Here is a 17,948-nt window from a genome sequence, read left to right on the forward strand (position 1 = left end):
GATAATAGAATATAATTTCTCAATAAAAACTCATTGGATTTTGGATTTAGATCAGCTAGTTAGTGGTGAAGGCGACGCTGGAAACTCTGGGGGATCGCAATCTTGGGGAAAACCATCTCATTCAGGTTCGATGCATGATTCCAAGAGTATATATTGAAAACAACTTTTGATTACGATTTTGTATTTAGATTTTTGGTGCATGCGTCTTTAGTTGCCTACATATTAAGTTTTTCTATTTATGTTTTAAATTAAATGATAATTAAGCTAATTTAGAGGTATATTTCCTTTATTTTAAATATAACTTGTGCAGTATAATATAATATCCTAGTGTAGAATTAAATTTAAATCAATTAAGAAAATTTCTCACGTGTCTGAAATGTAAGAACTGTAGAAAAGTAGTTAATTGCACGTTGGTAATATGTAATATTAGAGCCAAGGGTGTCAGGAATTAATTTGCATAATTTTAGTCTCTGTAGATGTAGTTTTGAGTGTGGCATGTATTCAACTCAGCTTAATATAAGAGTGGCTGTACGCGGATAGCTCGAGTAATTGTGGACATCAGCTTACCAAGCAATTATTGATTTTGACAGCTCGACTTTATGTCAAAAAATTGAGTGACAGGCGAGTATTCGGCAACGGATCATTTGTTAATTTTGTAAATTATTTAATTTTATAAAAGTCTGCTTAAATTTATACTCAATTTTATATAGATATGGACCCACGCGATGGAACAGTGACGTAGGTAGTCGTTAAGTCGTAAAAGGTTCCTTTGATTGGTGTCTGCCTGAATCTACGTCACTGTGACTTAACTAAGATGGCGGCTTGTCCTTATCTTAACTCGCGGGGATTATAGTGCGATTACATGACGTCGTGCACAGCACTGTACGGTACAACGCATTTGATAGCATGTGCTATGGATAATTTGAATGTACAAAAGAACAAAAATCATTGGATAGTCGCAAATTGAATGAATGACGATGTCTTTACTGGCCGTGTAACGCCGCTCTTAAGTGAAGGCAGAAAGGGTTAAAACTTTTTTATATTTTCAAGGTGGAAGCAGCAATGGAAACCGCGATCGTGACCGCGATAAGTATCCTCCAGGCGTAGACCGCGATAGATACCCAGACGACGACAGATATGACGACGATCGGTATTACGATAGACCGGATGATCGGTATCCCGACTCAGATGACCGGTATCCCTCAGACAGATATCCGGATGATAGATATCCTCCCGGTGTTGGACCTGAACGTATTCCTGACCGATATCCATCTGGAGTTGGTCCTGACCGTATTCCTGATAGATATCCTCCTGGAATAGGACCGGAACGCATCCCTGATGGATATCCTGCTGGAATAGGACCGGAACGCATTCCTGATAGATATCCCGTAGACCGTTATCCTCCTATAGATCGGTATCCTCCAATGGATCGTTATCCTAGCATAGACCGCTATCCAATCAATAGATATCCTATTGCAGATAGATACCCCGATAGCGGACGTTATCCAAACTACGAGTCAAATGATATTGGAAGATACCCAGCTGATCGAATTCCTGTCAGCCGATACCCAATTGATGTATATCCAGAAAGGTTCCCATCCAGTCGATATCCTCCTGACAGATACCCATCCCGTAGATACCCACGTCCGTATTATCCAAATCGCTATCCTGATAGATACGATCAGGACCGCTATCCAGTGACTAATGATTGGGGCCGGTATCCTTATAGCAGATATCCAGTTGGTGTTAACAGGGATCCAGCACCCTTAGGAGGTGATAGATACCCGGAACTTTATGACAAATATCCTCCAAACGGATCGTCATATCCGGGTAAGCATACTAACCAACTAATGCACGTAAAAATTTATAATCTTATTCTTAACAAAAATATAGTTTATTAACAATATTATTATTTTGAATTAGGGTATGGACGAGGTGGTTATTATGGCCCTGATTATCCCCCTGCAGATCGGTATCCAGTCAGCGATCGGTATCCAGACCGCGTCAGACCAGTTCCTGAAAGGTAATTCTCAAACGAGACTAAAAGAATATAAAAGAGAGTACACGAAATAAAATCTAATACGGTTATATTCTTAGATTCCCAGTGGAACCGCGTCCAACTTACGGTTCAAGACGGCCTGCCGATAGACCTGGCGGATACAGAGGGAATTATGGAGCATCTGGATTAGATAGACCTATAGGTAAAAAGGTTTTTTTAATAGTTGTAAATGAATCTTTTAATGTTTCTCAACATCATCAGAAGTCCGATTTTCTTGAAAATTTTAACTCGGATCTAGACGTAACATTTTTTTTTATTTCCTAACCAGGATCACCAAGGTAATTTGCTTTGCAGCCAGTAGTTTAGTATTTACTATTAGGTAATACATACCCATTATACACATTACAGGTATGTTTATATTATATTTTGTGTTCTGTATTGAAGAGCCTATACTGGATAGGCTCAATAATAAAAAGAACAAGATCCATCAAGACGGTCTTGACGAAGAAAAAGACGTACTCGATGGTAACTAATGGCGGCTTTCAGGTGGTGGAGGTTATGGTGGCTACGAACCTGATGGTCCCATCCCCCCAGTAGGGGGACAAATTGTCCCTGTTCTGCCGGTCGGTGGAGGTCACATAGGTGGCCCCGTTGCTGGTCCTATAGCACCAATTGGAGGAATTGGCCGACCTCCAATAGGACAACGACCTTGGCAAGGATCTAGATGCGAAGACGATAGCTTCCGTCAAGTTGGCAGACAGCGAATGCAACGGAGATTTGTGAGACGTTTTACGACAGCACAATCCTTGGCGCACTGCCAGAGAGAATGTATAGAAGCCCGCGATTTTATATGCCGGTCATTCAACTACAGGTACATAAACAAACCATTTAACTATCTTCGGTCGATTATATACTGAGTAGGTTCAGAGAACACAAGAATATATCTTTAACACACTGTGCTTTCCTCTCTATTGAGATATAATATTTAGGATATTATATACATATCTTCGGGGGATGCTATTGTCCAGCAGTGGACATCTATCAGCTGTAGTTATGATGATGAGACATGAAAACAAAAAAGTCAACCGTATTGAAGAACATAAAAATGAAAAAAATTGCCCTTGTCAATGTTTTGGTTATGGTTGGTTGTTTTAATATTGGCTGTAGCAACGACGAAATAATTTTTAACGGCCTTACAAATAAACGTTGTATATACTTAGTATTTTGACTTATCAGAAGAGAGAAGGCAATATTTGATTTAATTGTCAACAACTTTCTTGTACTATTTTCATATTAAACCAAGTATAACCATACTCAGTATAAAGGTGGAATAGAGTTGTTATAACACATTTTTATTTGTAAGGCCGAAGTGTTTTAAAATGGTTTTTGGTACCGGTATACAGAAACTGACACGTTTCACTAAAAGAAAGACACTCCTTCTGAAACACATTACATTAACCTTTGGTTATGGCAATACAATAAACGCAAGTTGTTCGTACTTAAAGGTACGTAAGGGTCTTAAAAACACGTAAATCTGTAATCAAAATTAACGTTAGGTACAAATCTAACTTGTTAATTATGGTTACAGATGAAACTACCTTATTTATTGTGTTTACAGAGATGTGGGCTACGGAGTGGAGCCGAGAGATAACTGTGAGCTAAGTGATAGAGACACGCGAGAGTTGGATGCGGCAAATCCAGCTCATTTTGATAACACTGCTAAAGAATATGACTTTTATGAAAGAGCGTTGGGGCGTATCGCAGATGATTGTCTAGATGGTATGTATAGACATATTTGTATAGTCGACCTGCTACATAGACCAATTAGTATACAGGTAATAAACAAGCGGAAAACTTCGTCTTATTTTCGATGGTGGGTAAATACATTTGTAAATGGATTTTTTTTATAATTTTAAATATTTAAGTTGACTTGTAATAAACATTAGATAGGTGTACCAAGCCCAGTTTGTTCTAGGCATATTACTCTGGAGTTTAACTCACTTTTTTAAATCCTCCAAAATAAAGAGATTATATAGACCCAATAGAGCACTTACACCACAGAATTACACAATTAATTTATGAGGACGCGTCCCCCTCTCTGACACTTTTTTTATGAAAATAAGGGACGAGACGAGCAGGACGTTCAGTTGATGGTAATTGATACGCGTTGCCCATTACAATGCAGTATCGCTCAGGATTATTGGAAAACCCAAAAATTCTGAGCGGCACTACAGTTGCGCACGTCACCTTGAGACATCACCAGATCTTAAGTCTTATTTGGCGTGTAATTTCACTAGCTACGGCGCCCTTCAGACTGAAACACAGTAATGTTTACACATTACTGCTTCACGGCAGAAATAAGCGCCGTTTTGGTACCCATAATCTAGCCGACACTTGTACTGAGTACGTTCAAAAACGGACTGGCACGTCATCGTGGTTTGAACCACCTATGAGGCTGACACCGAAAGCAAAGTTGAGTGAAGCTGAATCAACTTCCACCTCACCGATAAAATGATACTACGGAATATGAGAAGAATATCAACACAATCGGTTGCCGACCCCATCTGACTCCACACTGCTCTATATGGCTCTACTCAACTTAAGTCAGCTTTGGTCAGCCCATCTCTTTCTCACTTCGATTTTTTAATGAAATGATTTTCAATCACAGTGTCACAAGTTTGTAATGAAGATGGAATGGAGTTTACGCTGCGACTTCCCGAAGGTTTCTTCGGCAGAATGTATACCTACGGATTCTACGACCGATGCTTCTTCCGAGGAAATGGTGGAACCCAAAACGTTTTACGTATAACAGGAGCACACGGGTATCCGGAATGTGGCACCCAGCGGGTATGATTTGTTTCACCTAGTTTCATCACAAATCTTAATAGTTATCTTGAAAATCATTCTTACGAAACACAAAGAGTTAAATCCAACTCAGGGTGGTTGTGTGCTCAGTTCTTCATGTACATTGTTAGCATTATTATTTAATCCTATAAAAGTAACAATTGGTTAGAGTGAGAGAGGAGAAGCCTGCCTACCGCGGCCGTAGGCGTGAGAGAAAAGGAAGCCAGACAGACTGGTGCCGTAACGCGTTACCTTACGAAGCAGTTTCTCTCTAATTTTACCTGTAGCTCTAATTTAGAAGTTACAGCCCCCCCGCCCCAGAATGATAAAACTAAAAAATATGATGTACATTACCATGCAAACTTCAACCAAAAAGTTTTTTTAATACCTAATAAATCGTTACAACGAACTACAAGAACTTTTATAATATTATGTTACTTGCTGCTACTGAACCCTTCATATGCGGGTCAGACTCGCACTTAGCCGCTTTTTTTAATTATAATAAATCTTCTTTCAGTAAGATATTACATCTTCAATATTTAAGGTACTTCCCCTCCATGTGAATTAGCCGTGGGTCCCCTTGTATATTCATTGATTATACTTTTAAATTTTCTTACAGTACGGTGATACGATGACAAATATTGTAGTAGTTCAATTTAGTGACAACGTTCAAACTTCAAGAGATAAGAGGTTCAACTTGACTTGCCTGTTCCGAGGTCCAGCTGAAGCAGTAGTCACTTCTAACTACATCGGTGCAGGGTGAGAGATCTGTTCATACTTAAGCCCTAATTATAAAAATAATAGGTACCTACTAAAGTTAGTGGTCATTCTATCACGAAGACTAATCTGAATAGCTATTCATGCAGATTTCTGCTGTTATTTCAAATAAAAAATAAAATAAGTATCTACTTAGATGCCAAAGCATAGAGAATGAATAGTTGAGACCTCCGCTCTTTCATTACATTATAAACTTACCATGTACAATATTATTGAAACCATAGAAATCTAAATATAAGAAGGTAATACAAATGTTATTACTTATAAATTGTTATTCCTTGCGGGACGAATGTATAAACATATCCATGCATAACTACGTACGCTTGCAACGCTCTGGATATTATCAAGGGCCTTGTTCATAATAATTTGCAAAATGGCGGATTATCGCCACATATATTAAAAAACAGAAATTTAGTTGAAAAAAAAAACTTACCGATGATATATTGATTTGTATAGTTGCATGTTGTGAAAGAATTTGCGCAGTTAGATATACTAAAATACACCATTTATTGCTTCATTTCTGTCGTTCGGATTATTACTAAAACTGATCTAACACTTGTAAGTTGTAAGGTTTCAAATGTTTCACGTGACAATACAACTTCTAGTACCTTCTTATTAAGACTTCCATGAGACCAACCATATAGATGGGTGAGTTAGTCCGTAGTGGTGGTCCTCCAGGAACTTTCTTTTTCTTCGTACAACTGAACAATGGAATGAACTTGTGTACAATTTGATCCACGACATAAAAGACCCTTCGAATTGACTGGTATTGAAAAAGAACGTCGAATAAAGTGCAAGCGAGCGCGCGATATTGGTAATGCCGCTTCATACCTAATAAGTCAAATTTGTTCATTTCTTATCAAATAATGAAAAAACTTGAGAATATTGTGAAAAGGGAAAATATTTTTGAGAATTTTGTCTGAGGTTTGTGGGAAACGGTATGCAAGCATCCTATAACGTTTTAATAGTGATGATGTTATGCAATATTATTAATTTTATTTAAATCTGAAAATAAGTTTATTTCCACTAGGGGGAGCGGAAGTTTGTGTGTGCGGTTTTCTTGTCTATTTAATCTAAATCTTTTTGATTTGTTAGTTTTTTAAAGAAAAATCTAACATTTGACGATTTGTTTTGTAGATTAGATTAATGTTCGTGTGATTTCTCTGAGTGTGATCTCCTGTAGCCGGGTCCACATTTGAATAATTTTGCAATATCAGCTTTCTAGTGCGTGGCACGTATCGAGATTGCTATTTTAGACGTATATCGTACGTTATTTTGTTGCACTATGTTCACAACTAATTTGTCCTCCTCTTCCGAAAAAAAAAACAATATGAATACTATTATTGCTTTTTTGTCAATGTTATTTGCGCGATATTATGATATGCGATATTAATTTAAATTTAATTGTGAGACAAAGTGGACCCGGTGTAAACTATTTCCTGAGACTTTTTATTTTATGCTTATTATTTTTATTATTATTTTATTTATTAATTATTAAGGGTTTGTTCTATGAGTGCTGTTATTTGACTAACAGCTACTAACATCACGACTTTGGATGACTTCTACGAACAATATAAGTAGTTGGAAAAATACAGAGATTTATAATCATTTAAACTTAATAATTTCCTTTTGTTCCTTTTGTTCCTTATTTTTTTTATAAAAATAATATTAAAAGCAAGAAGAATAAAATAAAACCAAGGACGATTTCAATTCTCACATAGTATGATTTTTGCTTTTAATTTATTTATATATAATGTCATTGGTTTTATGTAATAGTTAAAAAAACATTATAATTTGCATACATAATTTATACATCTAGATACAGCCTCTTGCTGCTACACAACTGATGAAAACAGGTCAGGTTTAATTCTTTAGAGAATGTGACAAGCTACCTCTTACGCTCGCGATTTGTATGTCACTGTGTTAGTGTGAGTGCATTGCTCAAAATAGAGGTTAGACGTCAACCTCAATGTTATTCGACGATTTCACAGCTGTCAGTCTATTACGACGTATAAATGACCTAAGATTAATTGGTATAAAGATTTCATCCAAAGTCAAAGTAAGCATTTAAAGAATTTATTTAAAAGTCTAACACAGTTTTTCGCATGACATTGACAGATCTGGCAGCCCGATTCCCATAGAGTATTTACCAGAAGAGAGCTCATTAAACTCGAAGGTACGACTGTTGATACTGTACCAGGGACGACCGACTACTACCATCGCTGTTGGTGATCCATTGACGTTCAGACTGGAAGCTCAAGACGGATATAATTACGCTACGGATATTTTCGCAACAAATGTGATAGCCAGAGATCCATACTCTGGCCGATCTGTGCAACTGATCGATAGAGTTGGGTAAGTTACAAAACAAATAGTATTTTTATAATAATAACTATTATAAAAATACTATTTGTTTTCAAATTCGAATATTTTTATTATAGCAAGTCAAAAACTACTCAGAACAATGAAGAACGGGCGCAATATTCTGAGCGGGCTTCTTTTTTTTTCTCAAAAAAATATCGTTGCAGTGTAATATCATACAATAAATTGATTATTTAATAGCCTGAGGGCGGTCGCTCCATCCCCAATCTGTCTTTTCATTAAGAATGTCATTTATGTTATAGTAACCTTATACCACACTTATGTTTTTTTAACAATTCTTTTGAATTTCGTAGTACATTTGTTTTGAACATTTTCTGGAATCTTGTGGTAAAAGCATATACAACGCCCCACAAAAGCCGAGTAGTAGGCAAAATAAGTTTATGTTTCCATTTCCTTCGATATATATATATCCTCAGATAAGCGGACGTAAGCATTTGTATCTTTCTTTGTATTAAGTAAAAGCTTGTTTATGTTAATCTCTACTAAAATCTAGGTTCTCTCTATTTAATTGTGACAAGCCTTGGGTCAAATGTAGTGATCGTTTCATTCTGATCGGATCCGATCTTTCACAAATTAACATATTAAAAGAAGTATTAAAGATTAAGTTAGGATATCATCCCCACCATCTGGATGTGTGGAGATCCTCCACAGTGCAGTTTTCAAAGAGCTTTCATCCACGTACTACAAAGCTGTGGAATGAACTTCATAAAAAAATAAATGTGAATGTCTTAAACGCATTTATATTAATATAAATGTCCGATTTTACCATAATGTGCATCACTATAATGCAAGGAGATTTCAAATGTCTAATTTTTATGAAGTAATTAATATGAGGTGATTGATTATCAGGTGCCCTGTGGATCCTGATGTGTTCCCAGAATTAGACAAAGGACGTAACGGAGACTCACTTGAAGCAAGGTTCAATGCATTCAAGATTCCGGAGTCCAACTTCTTGGTATTTGAAGCCACAGTGAGAACTTGTAGAGAGGGTTGCCAGCCGGTAAGATCACAATTTAATTTTTAACAGTTTTTCAATATTTGTATCGAGTTATGTATCGGGCGTCGGGAATTAAGTTTTTAAAAAGGACTTTTATTTAACAATATTTAATGTTACTCACAGGGTTATTTGTACAAGACTGGTTAAGCAATAATATAATTAAACTAAAGAAAACTAAGAGACAGTGGGTGCACAATCAGCACTACGTCGGGGTACGGAGTGCGAACTCATGCTGGCTTAGCCGAGTTGGGCCGACGTAACTTGACTTGATTTTTTTTTGATGTCTTTCTGCATCTCTTACTGTGTATATCACAATGTGCTTAGAGGAATTGTTCAGGTTAATACCGACAACCGAATTTCATCACCAAAAATTACAACAAAATGCGAAATTCGAGTCGCATCATGTTTATGTGTGACATTCCACAGCCACGCGTTTTGTTTGAACCACCGCATTAGTTGCTTCAAATCAAAAGCTTAAACTTATAATAATAATAAAAGCCATTATTCTAACAATTTTATACAACATTTACGAGGCTGGTGAGTCAAAGACAGCCAACTCTATCAACATGTTCAACTCTATCATGTCATGCAACTGTTCTGTTCAAATGTTTGTGATTACTGGCATGTCTGTAGAATTTTTTTCTTCTTCATTTCTGCAAAGCTTTAACATGACTTTTACGAGTCGTGAAAGTTTAACTATTTGTTGCACTTAACTGATATAACTATCTTAATATCTCAAATTTTAACTTTAATTTTCTTTATATATACTTATCTATGAGAACACAATGAGGTACGGAAATAGCTTAATATCAAAACAATAATCATTAAACATAATTTAATATGACGTTGCAGAGTTAGGGTTAAAAGTTATCTCGTAAGCCAAAGAGGGCTTATATGCACCAATGAAGGAGATAAAGACTTTATTATTTATCAAAACATTTAAACAGAAATGGCTTATTTGACCCTGTTACAGAATAAGGTTGCATTATTCTAAACATTGATGATACTGTATACGTTATCTCTAGAGCTAAATTGTTAACTTTAAAACCTGTCATTACCCTATTAATAACATAATTTTTAATATAATTTATAATTATAAAAAAAATATCAAATCATTCATATAATTTGTTCCATTCACAATTTTATACATATGGCTGGGTCTTCGCACTATTCAATAAACCTCTCGCCATTGAAACGATTACAACATTAAGATACACATTCCTTAATAAGTGTTATATCTTCCTATTCATATTTATTAAAAGTTTAATGTGTAAATATTCGTGTTATTATCCAGTACTTAACTATAATATCTGTATCGCTGATCACTTAACTATTCTACAAATCCTGACCTCTTTGTAATAAAAACAATATTTAGTAAAATTCTTTGTTCTGGCTAGTAAGCGGAAAAACATACAGTTATAACTACTATAGGAATAGGAAAGTAGAACTTTATAAACTATCCCGTCTTTACTGATAAGTAAAGCCATTGTTATCAAGAAATTTATCATGATGACTGTGTCAGGGTGAACACGACGTTTGAAAGGTTAAAAAACAAAATAAAATCCTCGAACTTATAGTTAACTAGCTGCGCCGACAGACGTTGTTCTGCAGATAATAAAAAAATACTGTTTTATAGGAAATTGCCAATAATATTTCAAAACATCAAGAATGATTTCGTAAAAATGCTCCCTGTTGTTATGATGAAATTGTTTCACAGCGGATCTGTCAAACCGTGCGTCACTAAATTCTCTCATAGAAAATATGTCCATACAAAACAAATATTGAAAATAAAAATAATTATGGGTCCCAAATCGAAATAAAAACTATCCTATCTCTCAATTTGGACCGAACTGCACTCCATGAAGTAATCCCCATTAAAATCCGTTCATTGGTTTAGGAGTCCATCGCGGACAAACAACGTGTCACGTAATTTATATATATTGAGATATTACAGATAAAACGGATGGCCGGCAACGGTCTGTATCAGGTCTCTCAGATCAATTTCTACTATGGTGAAATATATGTACCACCCGGAAAGTATAAATTCTAATTTTTATTCTAAATATATATGTTATTTTCACATAATTAATCACGTAACTAAAACTTATAACATAGAACAACGTTTGATAATTAATCTAATCAGGTCACTGATAATATTATTTTAATAAGCTTCTCATAAATAAAAGAGAATACCATGGTGAATAATCATGTATTTTTTTTCCCGGAGAAACTACGTTCAACTCTTTAAGTATCTCGTTATTAGCAATTACTATAGTAGTAGTAGAAGTGTATATTTAAGATGGCATACGGGTGATGCAAATTTAGATGTATTTTTCTCGTGAAAGAAATTTTGATAAACACATTTTTTTTTCCAACAGGCGTATTGCCCAAGTCAATCAGGACGGCAGGAACCTTCGTTTGGACGTCGCCGGCGAGACACCAACTCTACCGAAACCATTGGCACAAATAGAACAGAGATTAAGCCAGCCGAGACACCAGCCAACAAGTCTGAAGATAACGAATCGATATACAAAATATCGTATGAAGAAGCGAAAGTTGACAAGTATCTGAAAGATGAAGTGGAGACGCCAAGCCACGTGCGAAAAATGATCGAGGTACTGTTCTGTTCCGCTATTCATATCACGTTTTTAATACACGATAAATATATCGTGAATCAGACCAATGATTGTACTTGTACAGCTTAAGAGTATTACACCACATGGACATGACAACCTCTTCAACAAACGTACTAGGAACGGATTGTGAATATATCACTTTCTGCAGGTAAGTACTCAAACTCAAATAAAGAATTTATTACGTCAAGCTCATTTAAGCATTGTTTCAAATCGCAATTTAACAATATTATAAAACAAGCAAGAATATGTCACTGCAGTTAAATGCTAAAGAAAAAAAAATAACCATGTACTAATTTTTAAGTGAATATTGTAGCAAGGAGATAAAGATTATATTATATACGCTTCATTGGTGGACGGGGCCTCCGAAACAGTACGATAATAATTATACTTAAGGTTCCTTCTAAAAAGTAACATTTTTGAAAATCTACTTAAAATACTTCTACAAATACTACGGTTCAAATTTTTTGACATATTTATCTTCATTTCTTTATCTAAATTATTGCAGTTTCGAAAACACGAATACGAAAAGAAATCTCGATAGATTTATTTTTTGAAAAATATTACGCGGCCCTTCCGGGTCGGCGGTCGTTGACCTGCATCGCTCGGTTCGTTCTCAGCCATGCCCGTGTCCATGCGTACCTATCGAATCTTATTAATATACGTTAGAGCGATTTTTGCCTAAAGTGTTGGGAAAACCTCGCCTTAACCAAAAAAAGTGAAGTAACCATCTACGCCCTCTCCATTTTGTTGAATACTCTATGTAAACAATCAACAGTTTCTTGCTCTACATATTTGTTATTCACAATAAATACAGAAATAAACTGATTGCATGAAACGTGACCTGTTATCTGATGCGATAACATTATGACGTTTTGTTTTTTCATTCAAAAACACATTAATGCATTATTTATGCAAATATATCGGAACTAATTAATTCGTATAACATTATAATATATTTCGTATAACATTATAATATACTATAGTATCTCTTACAATATACCTACTCGAATAACAAAAATAAATTCAACCAAACTATAGAATGAACTTCCTTTTGCGGCGTTTCCAGGAATATGACATGGGTTCCTTCAAAGTCCAAAGACACGCTTTCACTTTTCTAAAAGGCGACAGGCGCCCACGTTCCTGTGATTCCTGTGGTAATGCGGGAGAGTGTGGGGCGGCGGTGATCACTTAACATCAGGTACCACATACCAGTGGGAGGCTCCTTTGCACAGGAAGCCGGCTAGATTATGGGTACCACAACGGCGCCTATTTCTGCCGTGAAGCAGTAATGTGTAAGCATTATTGTGTTTCGGTCTGAAGGCCGCCATAGCTAGTGATATTACTGAGCAAATGAGATTTAACATCTTATGTCTCAAGGTGACGAGCACAATTGTAGTGCCGTTCAGAACTTTTGGGTTTTTCAAGAATCCTGAGCGGCACTGCATTGAAATGGGTTGGGTGTATCACTCAACATCAGCTGAACGTCCTGCTCGTCTCGTCCCTTATTTTCATAAAAAGCGGTGAGTATGTTCGTTTGTCCCCTACTTCAAAAAAGTGAAGAAATTTATGAAATTAAAACAGCAGTTTTCCGAGATTATTTTTATATCATTTATATTCTTTTTCAATAAAAAAAATCAAAATCAAACAAGAGCATGAATATCAACAAAATATAAAAAATATAATTCATATATGCAAATTATGGAGGTATGTACGAGTAGTTCAAATTTTTGTGTTGTAATACTTACAAAAAAGATATTATATTTTGAAAAAATGTGATCTCACATAATTTTGGATCCCTCTCCGCCTCTTGTCACACTATGTCATATTTCGTCGACGCAACCCCCCCTCCTCCCCTCTTAATGTGTGACGTAATTTATGGATGACCCCAAAGATGCATTAATTGTTAACAAGAATAACTCTTTTACCAGGTGTTTGACAATCGCAACGAGTTGATAGAAGAGAACGGACCTGCAGACTCATCACCTGTCGTCGCTTCTGTGGGTGTCTGCGTCTCGCCCTACCACTACAGAGCCCTGTTGGTGGCTCTCTGCGTTCTACTGTCTCTGTTGCTGGCGATGCTCACTGCGGCTTTGTATATTTACAAGTAAGATTTTAAGATCTGTCCGAAAGGAATCTCAATACTCAGATCGTCACAATACCTGTACAACTAAACTATGCAATCACCTTGTACGTTGTTTCCAGAACGGTACCACATGGGTACCTTCAAAAAGATATAGTTTATATATGTATGGATATATACATATTTATTTATTTCTAATCGCTTATAAAATGCTCACAAAATACCTTTATTTATTTATGGTGTATGTGGATGATGCAGCTACTGTACTCAATAACTTTTGTATTAATTTACATTTACTTTTTTGACTTACTCGTGTAAGACATTGACTATTTGACGTTTGAGTATGTTTGTTGCATCATTTTACATATTATATTGTAATTTGAAATGATTTATAAATCGATGTACTTAAATGTAAATCTTGATATAAAAGAGTGGCAATGAGTTTCTTGCTACTTCTTCTCATTAGCTCAACCCTTTACAAAGTAGCGGTAGATTCAATAAGATTTTTTTTTTTGACATTCATGTCATTTCCGTGACCTTTTGATTTGATTTGAGAGGCGGCGATCACTTAACATCAGATGACGCTCGTTTGTCTTCCTGTTCCAGAAAAACACGTAATCAAGTTTATTGTTCTCTTTTATGCACGGTTACGAAGCGAGAGACAAAATATACATAATCACGGGTTCCGTATTGAGACACCTTTTAGCCTCATGAAGTACGGACCCGTGTACCGTGTACCATGTGCGATATATAATACCGCGTGCGATAACATGAATATCTTTTTGTATTGTATTAGTGGATGGCCATATTTAGAATGATATACCAGACACAATGTGATGTGACCTGTAACTCATAAAAAAATTACTCGGTGGTGGCGATCACATCTCTAGAGCCCGTCTGATACTTATAAGACGGAATATCTCATGTATTTGTTTACAATGTTTGCTTTTGATGTTTCTGTTTTTATCGGGGTCAATGCAAGGGTTTATAATTATAGTGCACTTATAGTTCTTGAAAAATGACGTGGGTAGGTAAAACATAAAATACCGGCAACACTCTTTTTGATGGACCTAGTGTTTATTTAGGACTCATTAAATCAAATTTCATATTTGGACTACTTATCATAATAAATAACTTGATAACTTATTTTACTGTTCAACAGACGGTATTGGCGTGTTCTTCGCAAGAACATTGAAGCGTCGAGTTCACCGGCGATGCGTCCGGCTGCCCCGGGCCCCAGGCCGACGCGTCCCTCGCTCTTTGCTGCCTCACATCTTCATAAGCCGTACTCGCTTAGGTACTTGCTTTTACTTTAGCTGCGTATTCCAGTAGATGTCGCCCTGTGCTTCCCGGGGGCATAAAAGGAATAGGGAAGTCCCAGGCCCTAGGGTGTCGTAAGAAGCGACTAAGGACATTTCCCAGTGAGAGGTTTCTATGCACAGGACGCCGGCTAGATTATGGGTACCACAACGGCGTCTTTTTCTACCGTGAAGCATTAATGTGTTAGAATTATTATATTTCGTTGTGAAGGGCGCCCTATCTAGTGAAATTACTGGGCAAATGAGACTTAACATCTCATGTCTCAAGGTGACGAGCGCAATCGTAGTGCCGCACAAAAACAGCTATTTGTGACAAACAACATCCACTTTTTTATTGACTCATTTTTCGGCCAAAGACTGATGCCATTTAGACCCAACAGAACATCCATTGGACTTGGCAGCTGCTAGACTAAATCGATTTTTCTTTTCAGTGGCTTAGGAAGAAACTTTTCCGAAGTTGGCGATGAAGCTGGTTCTTCAGGACGCCTTGCAAATGCTTTCGATGATGGTAGCGAACCAATATACACTGACCCCTCCCTGTTCGAACGTTCCAGATCTCTACGATCCTTGCATTCAATGGATTTGAAACCGGACAGACGCGATCACCACGCTTAGTCTTATTAATAAAGCGATTTATTTCTTCATAGTATTTATTATTAAAACATAAACTGCCGTAAGCTCAGTCTCTGTAAACACGTTAACAAAATAACAGATAACTTTTATATTGAAAATGTAAGTCATAACTAATAAATATTTTAATGAGTGTGTCGATTTTTTTTACATTCATCCATACTACTTATTATCATTATATTTTTATGGGAATAAACTATAACAGAACGGGCTGGTTGCTTCTTAACGGCATCAACTGCCCATAACGGTGTCGTATTATTTCTGTCATGCATGCAGCTTTTTGAGAGGCCGGAAACGCTCCTGTGATTCCTCCAGTGTTGCAAGATAATGCGTGGGGCGGTGATCACTTAAGATCCGGTCACCCGGACGCTCGTGTATCCTACTTTTCCATAACAAAACGACCTCGATAACATCATGCTGCACTCTTCAGTCTAAAATACAAGAAGGCATGTCCCCTGTATATGTTATTACACAGGCAACCATACCAATTTGTCACAAAAACACCTACACAATTATTAATCATACCTTTTACCAATGCCTCCGATATAGGTTGAGCTGTAATGAGAAGAAGTAGCAAGAATTACCAGGGGGAGGCTTCTATGCTCAGTCAAAAATTGTTTAAAGAGTACTAGAGATGATAAAGTAATAACAATTAATAAATCAGGTAGGTATGTGAATATTAATTAAATTATTTCTAATTATAGACCTATATCTATTTTATCCAGTATTGATAAAATAATGGAAAAATGTATTGAAAATGAGCTTGGTAGTTACTTACAAAAACATAATATTTTATACGAATGTCACCTCGGTTTTCAAAAAGGCAAAAGCACAAATACCTTACTGTCTAAATTTACGGATGAGATAAACACAAACTTAGAAGAGAGAAAAATTATAGTTGCAGGATTTTTATGATTTCAAGAAAGCTTTTGATACTTTAGAAATGGAAACGCTCCTGAATGGATTGGACGAGTGTGGTGTGCGACAGCCACTGAACAACAGGTTCTCATACATATCGTGTGAAGGTAGGCGATTCGCTTAGTGAGGAGATGAAGGCACAGTATGGTGTACCTCAGGGTTCGGGGTGCGGGCCAGTATGCTATCTCATTTAATGTAATAGCCTATGTGGTGTACTACGCCACTGTTCAGCATACATGTTCTCGGATGAAGGATATTGACTCCGTTATCAAATGGTCACACGACAATGACTATTATGTTTAATGCAGATAAAAAAAACTTCTAGTTATTAGCTCGCCTTATCTTCGTTCTGCAGGTTCACCGCCTCCCTTGCATGCACACTGTCACTGCTTTCATAATAATTTAAGTAATTGCCTATGTAATCCTATAGAAAAAGTTAATTTTGTAACATACTTAGATGTTAAAGTAGATACTAATTTCTCCTGGTTCCACCTTATTGACTTTATTTGTAGCAAATTGAGAATTCTACTAGGAAAATTTTACCATCTTAGTTGTAGAATACCCGTTAGTACGCTAAAGTGCTTATACTTTGCTTAGGTGGAATCCAAAATTAATTATGCGCTTGATAGCTATGGGCTTACTTTTAAAACATATATCGATAGAATCGAATAACTTCAAATGCGATTTTTAAAATTGCTCGTCACCAAAAAGGTTAAAAATAATTGTAAAAATGATTATAGAAAATTATTTAAAATATGTAAAGTATTGCCAGTAAGCTGAACACATAGGTACTTATTAGCCATTAACAATCATGGCAATCAAGAACACAACCTATCTCGTTGATCCTGTTGATTACTACGGTGATAGAACTTTGAAAAATGCCTACCGTACCTGTCTATTAAACAGCTTGCCTGAGGACATCCGACTAGAAACCAGTAAAAGAACATTTAAAACTAAACTTAAGAAATATTTATTGTCAACACTGCCTTAAAATTAAAATTAGATTTTTTATTATATTTTTATCAATATTTGTTAATTAGGTACACTTGTAGAAAATCAATGTTCATAATATAAGCTTTAATGTATTACAAGAGACTTGATCCTGCAGTCAAACTGGGTCTATGTTATTTAAGATTCTTTCTGTAAATGATTAATAGTACAATTTATAAATAAAATTGTTAATTGTATCAAGCATTTATATACAGTTAAGAAAACCAACCAAGGTAATAATTTTATTTCCTATAAAAAGAAGAGTAGGTGATGACAGGATCGACCAGTTATCCCAAGAAGCACCAGCATCCCTTGGACAAGTCATAGCTCCCCTCCAGTGAGGATATTATATATTTTAAAGGTTCTGTACCTCAAA

The 17,948-nt window shown here is 36.0% G+C and overlaps 1 protein-coding gene across 7 annotated transcripts in view; it reads left to right on the forward strand.

Moving 5' to 3' along the window:
• LOC126971921 (uncharacterized) overlaps positions 1–15,801 on the forward strand; it is a 57,170-nt gene extending 41,369 nt beyond the window's left edge. For 3 of the 7 annotated variants that reach the window (XM_050818421.1, XM_050818422.1, XM_050818426.1), the window contains 14 exons: positions 51–125; positions 1,051–1,830; positions 1,924–2,023; positions 2,098–2,201; positions 2,546–2,870; positions 3,618–3,778; positions 4,668–4,846; positions 5,463–5,602; positions 7,718–7,975; positions 8,852–9,002; positions 11,378–11,614; positions 13,564–13,739; positions 14,878–15,012; positions 15,466–15,801. In XM_050818421.1, coding sequence (XP_050674378.1) covers positions 51–125; positions 1,051–1,830; positions 1,924–2,023; positions 2,098–2,201; positions 2,546–2,870; positions 3,618–3,778; positions 4,668–4,846; positions 5,463–5,602; positions 7,718–7,975; positions 8,852–9,002; positions 11,378–11,614; positions 13,564–13,739; positions 14,878–15,012; positions 15,466–15,649 — 3,005 coding nt within the window. In that variant the 3' untranslated portion in view covers positions 15,650–15,801. The remainder of the gene's footprint in view (positions 1–50; positions 126–1,050; positions 1,831–1,923; positions 2,024–2,097; positions 2,202–2,545; positions 2,871–3,617; positions 3,779–4,667; positions 4,847–5,462; positions 5,603–7,717; positions 7,976–8,851; positions 9,003–11,377; positions 11,615–13,563; positions 13,740–14,877; positions 15,013–15,465) is intronic. The other 4 variants (XM_050818423.1, XM_050818427.1, XM_050818425.1 and 1 more) reach the window with 3 other exon arrangements.
• The last annotated feature ends 2,147 nt before the right edge of the window (positions 15,802–17,948 follow it).

The sequence above is a fragment of the Leptidea sinapis genome, chromosome 25 (genome assembly GCF_905404315.1).
Source record: "Leptidea sinapis chromosome 25, ilLepSina1.1, whole genome shotgun sequence".
NCBI classification, from domain to species: domain Eukaryota; kingdom Metazoa; phylum Arthropoda; class Insecta; order Lepidoptera; family Pieridae; genus Leptidea; species Leptidea sinapis.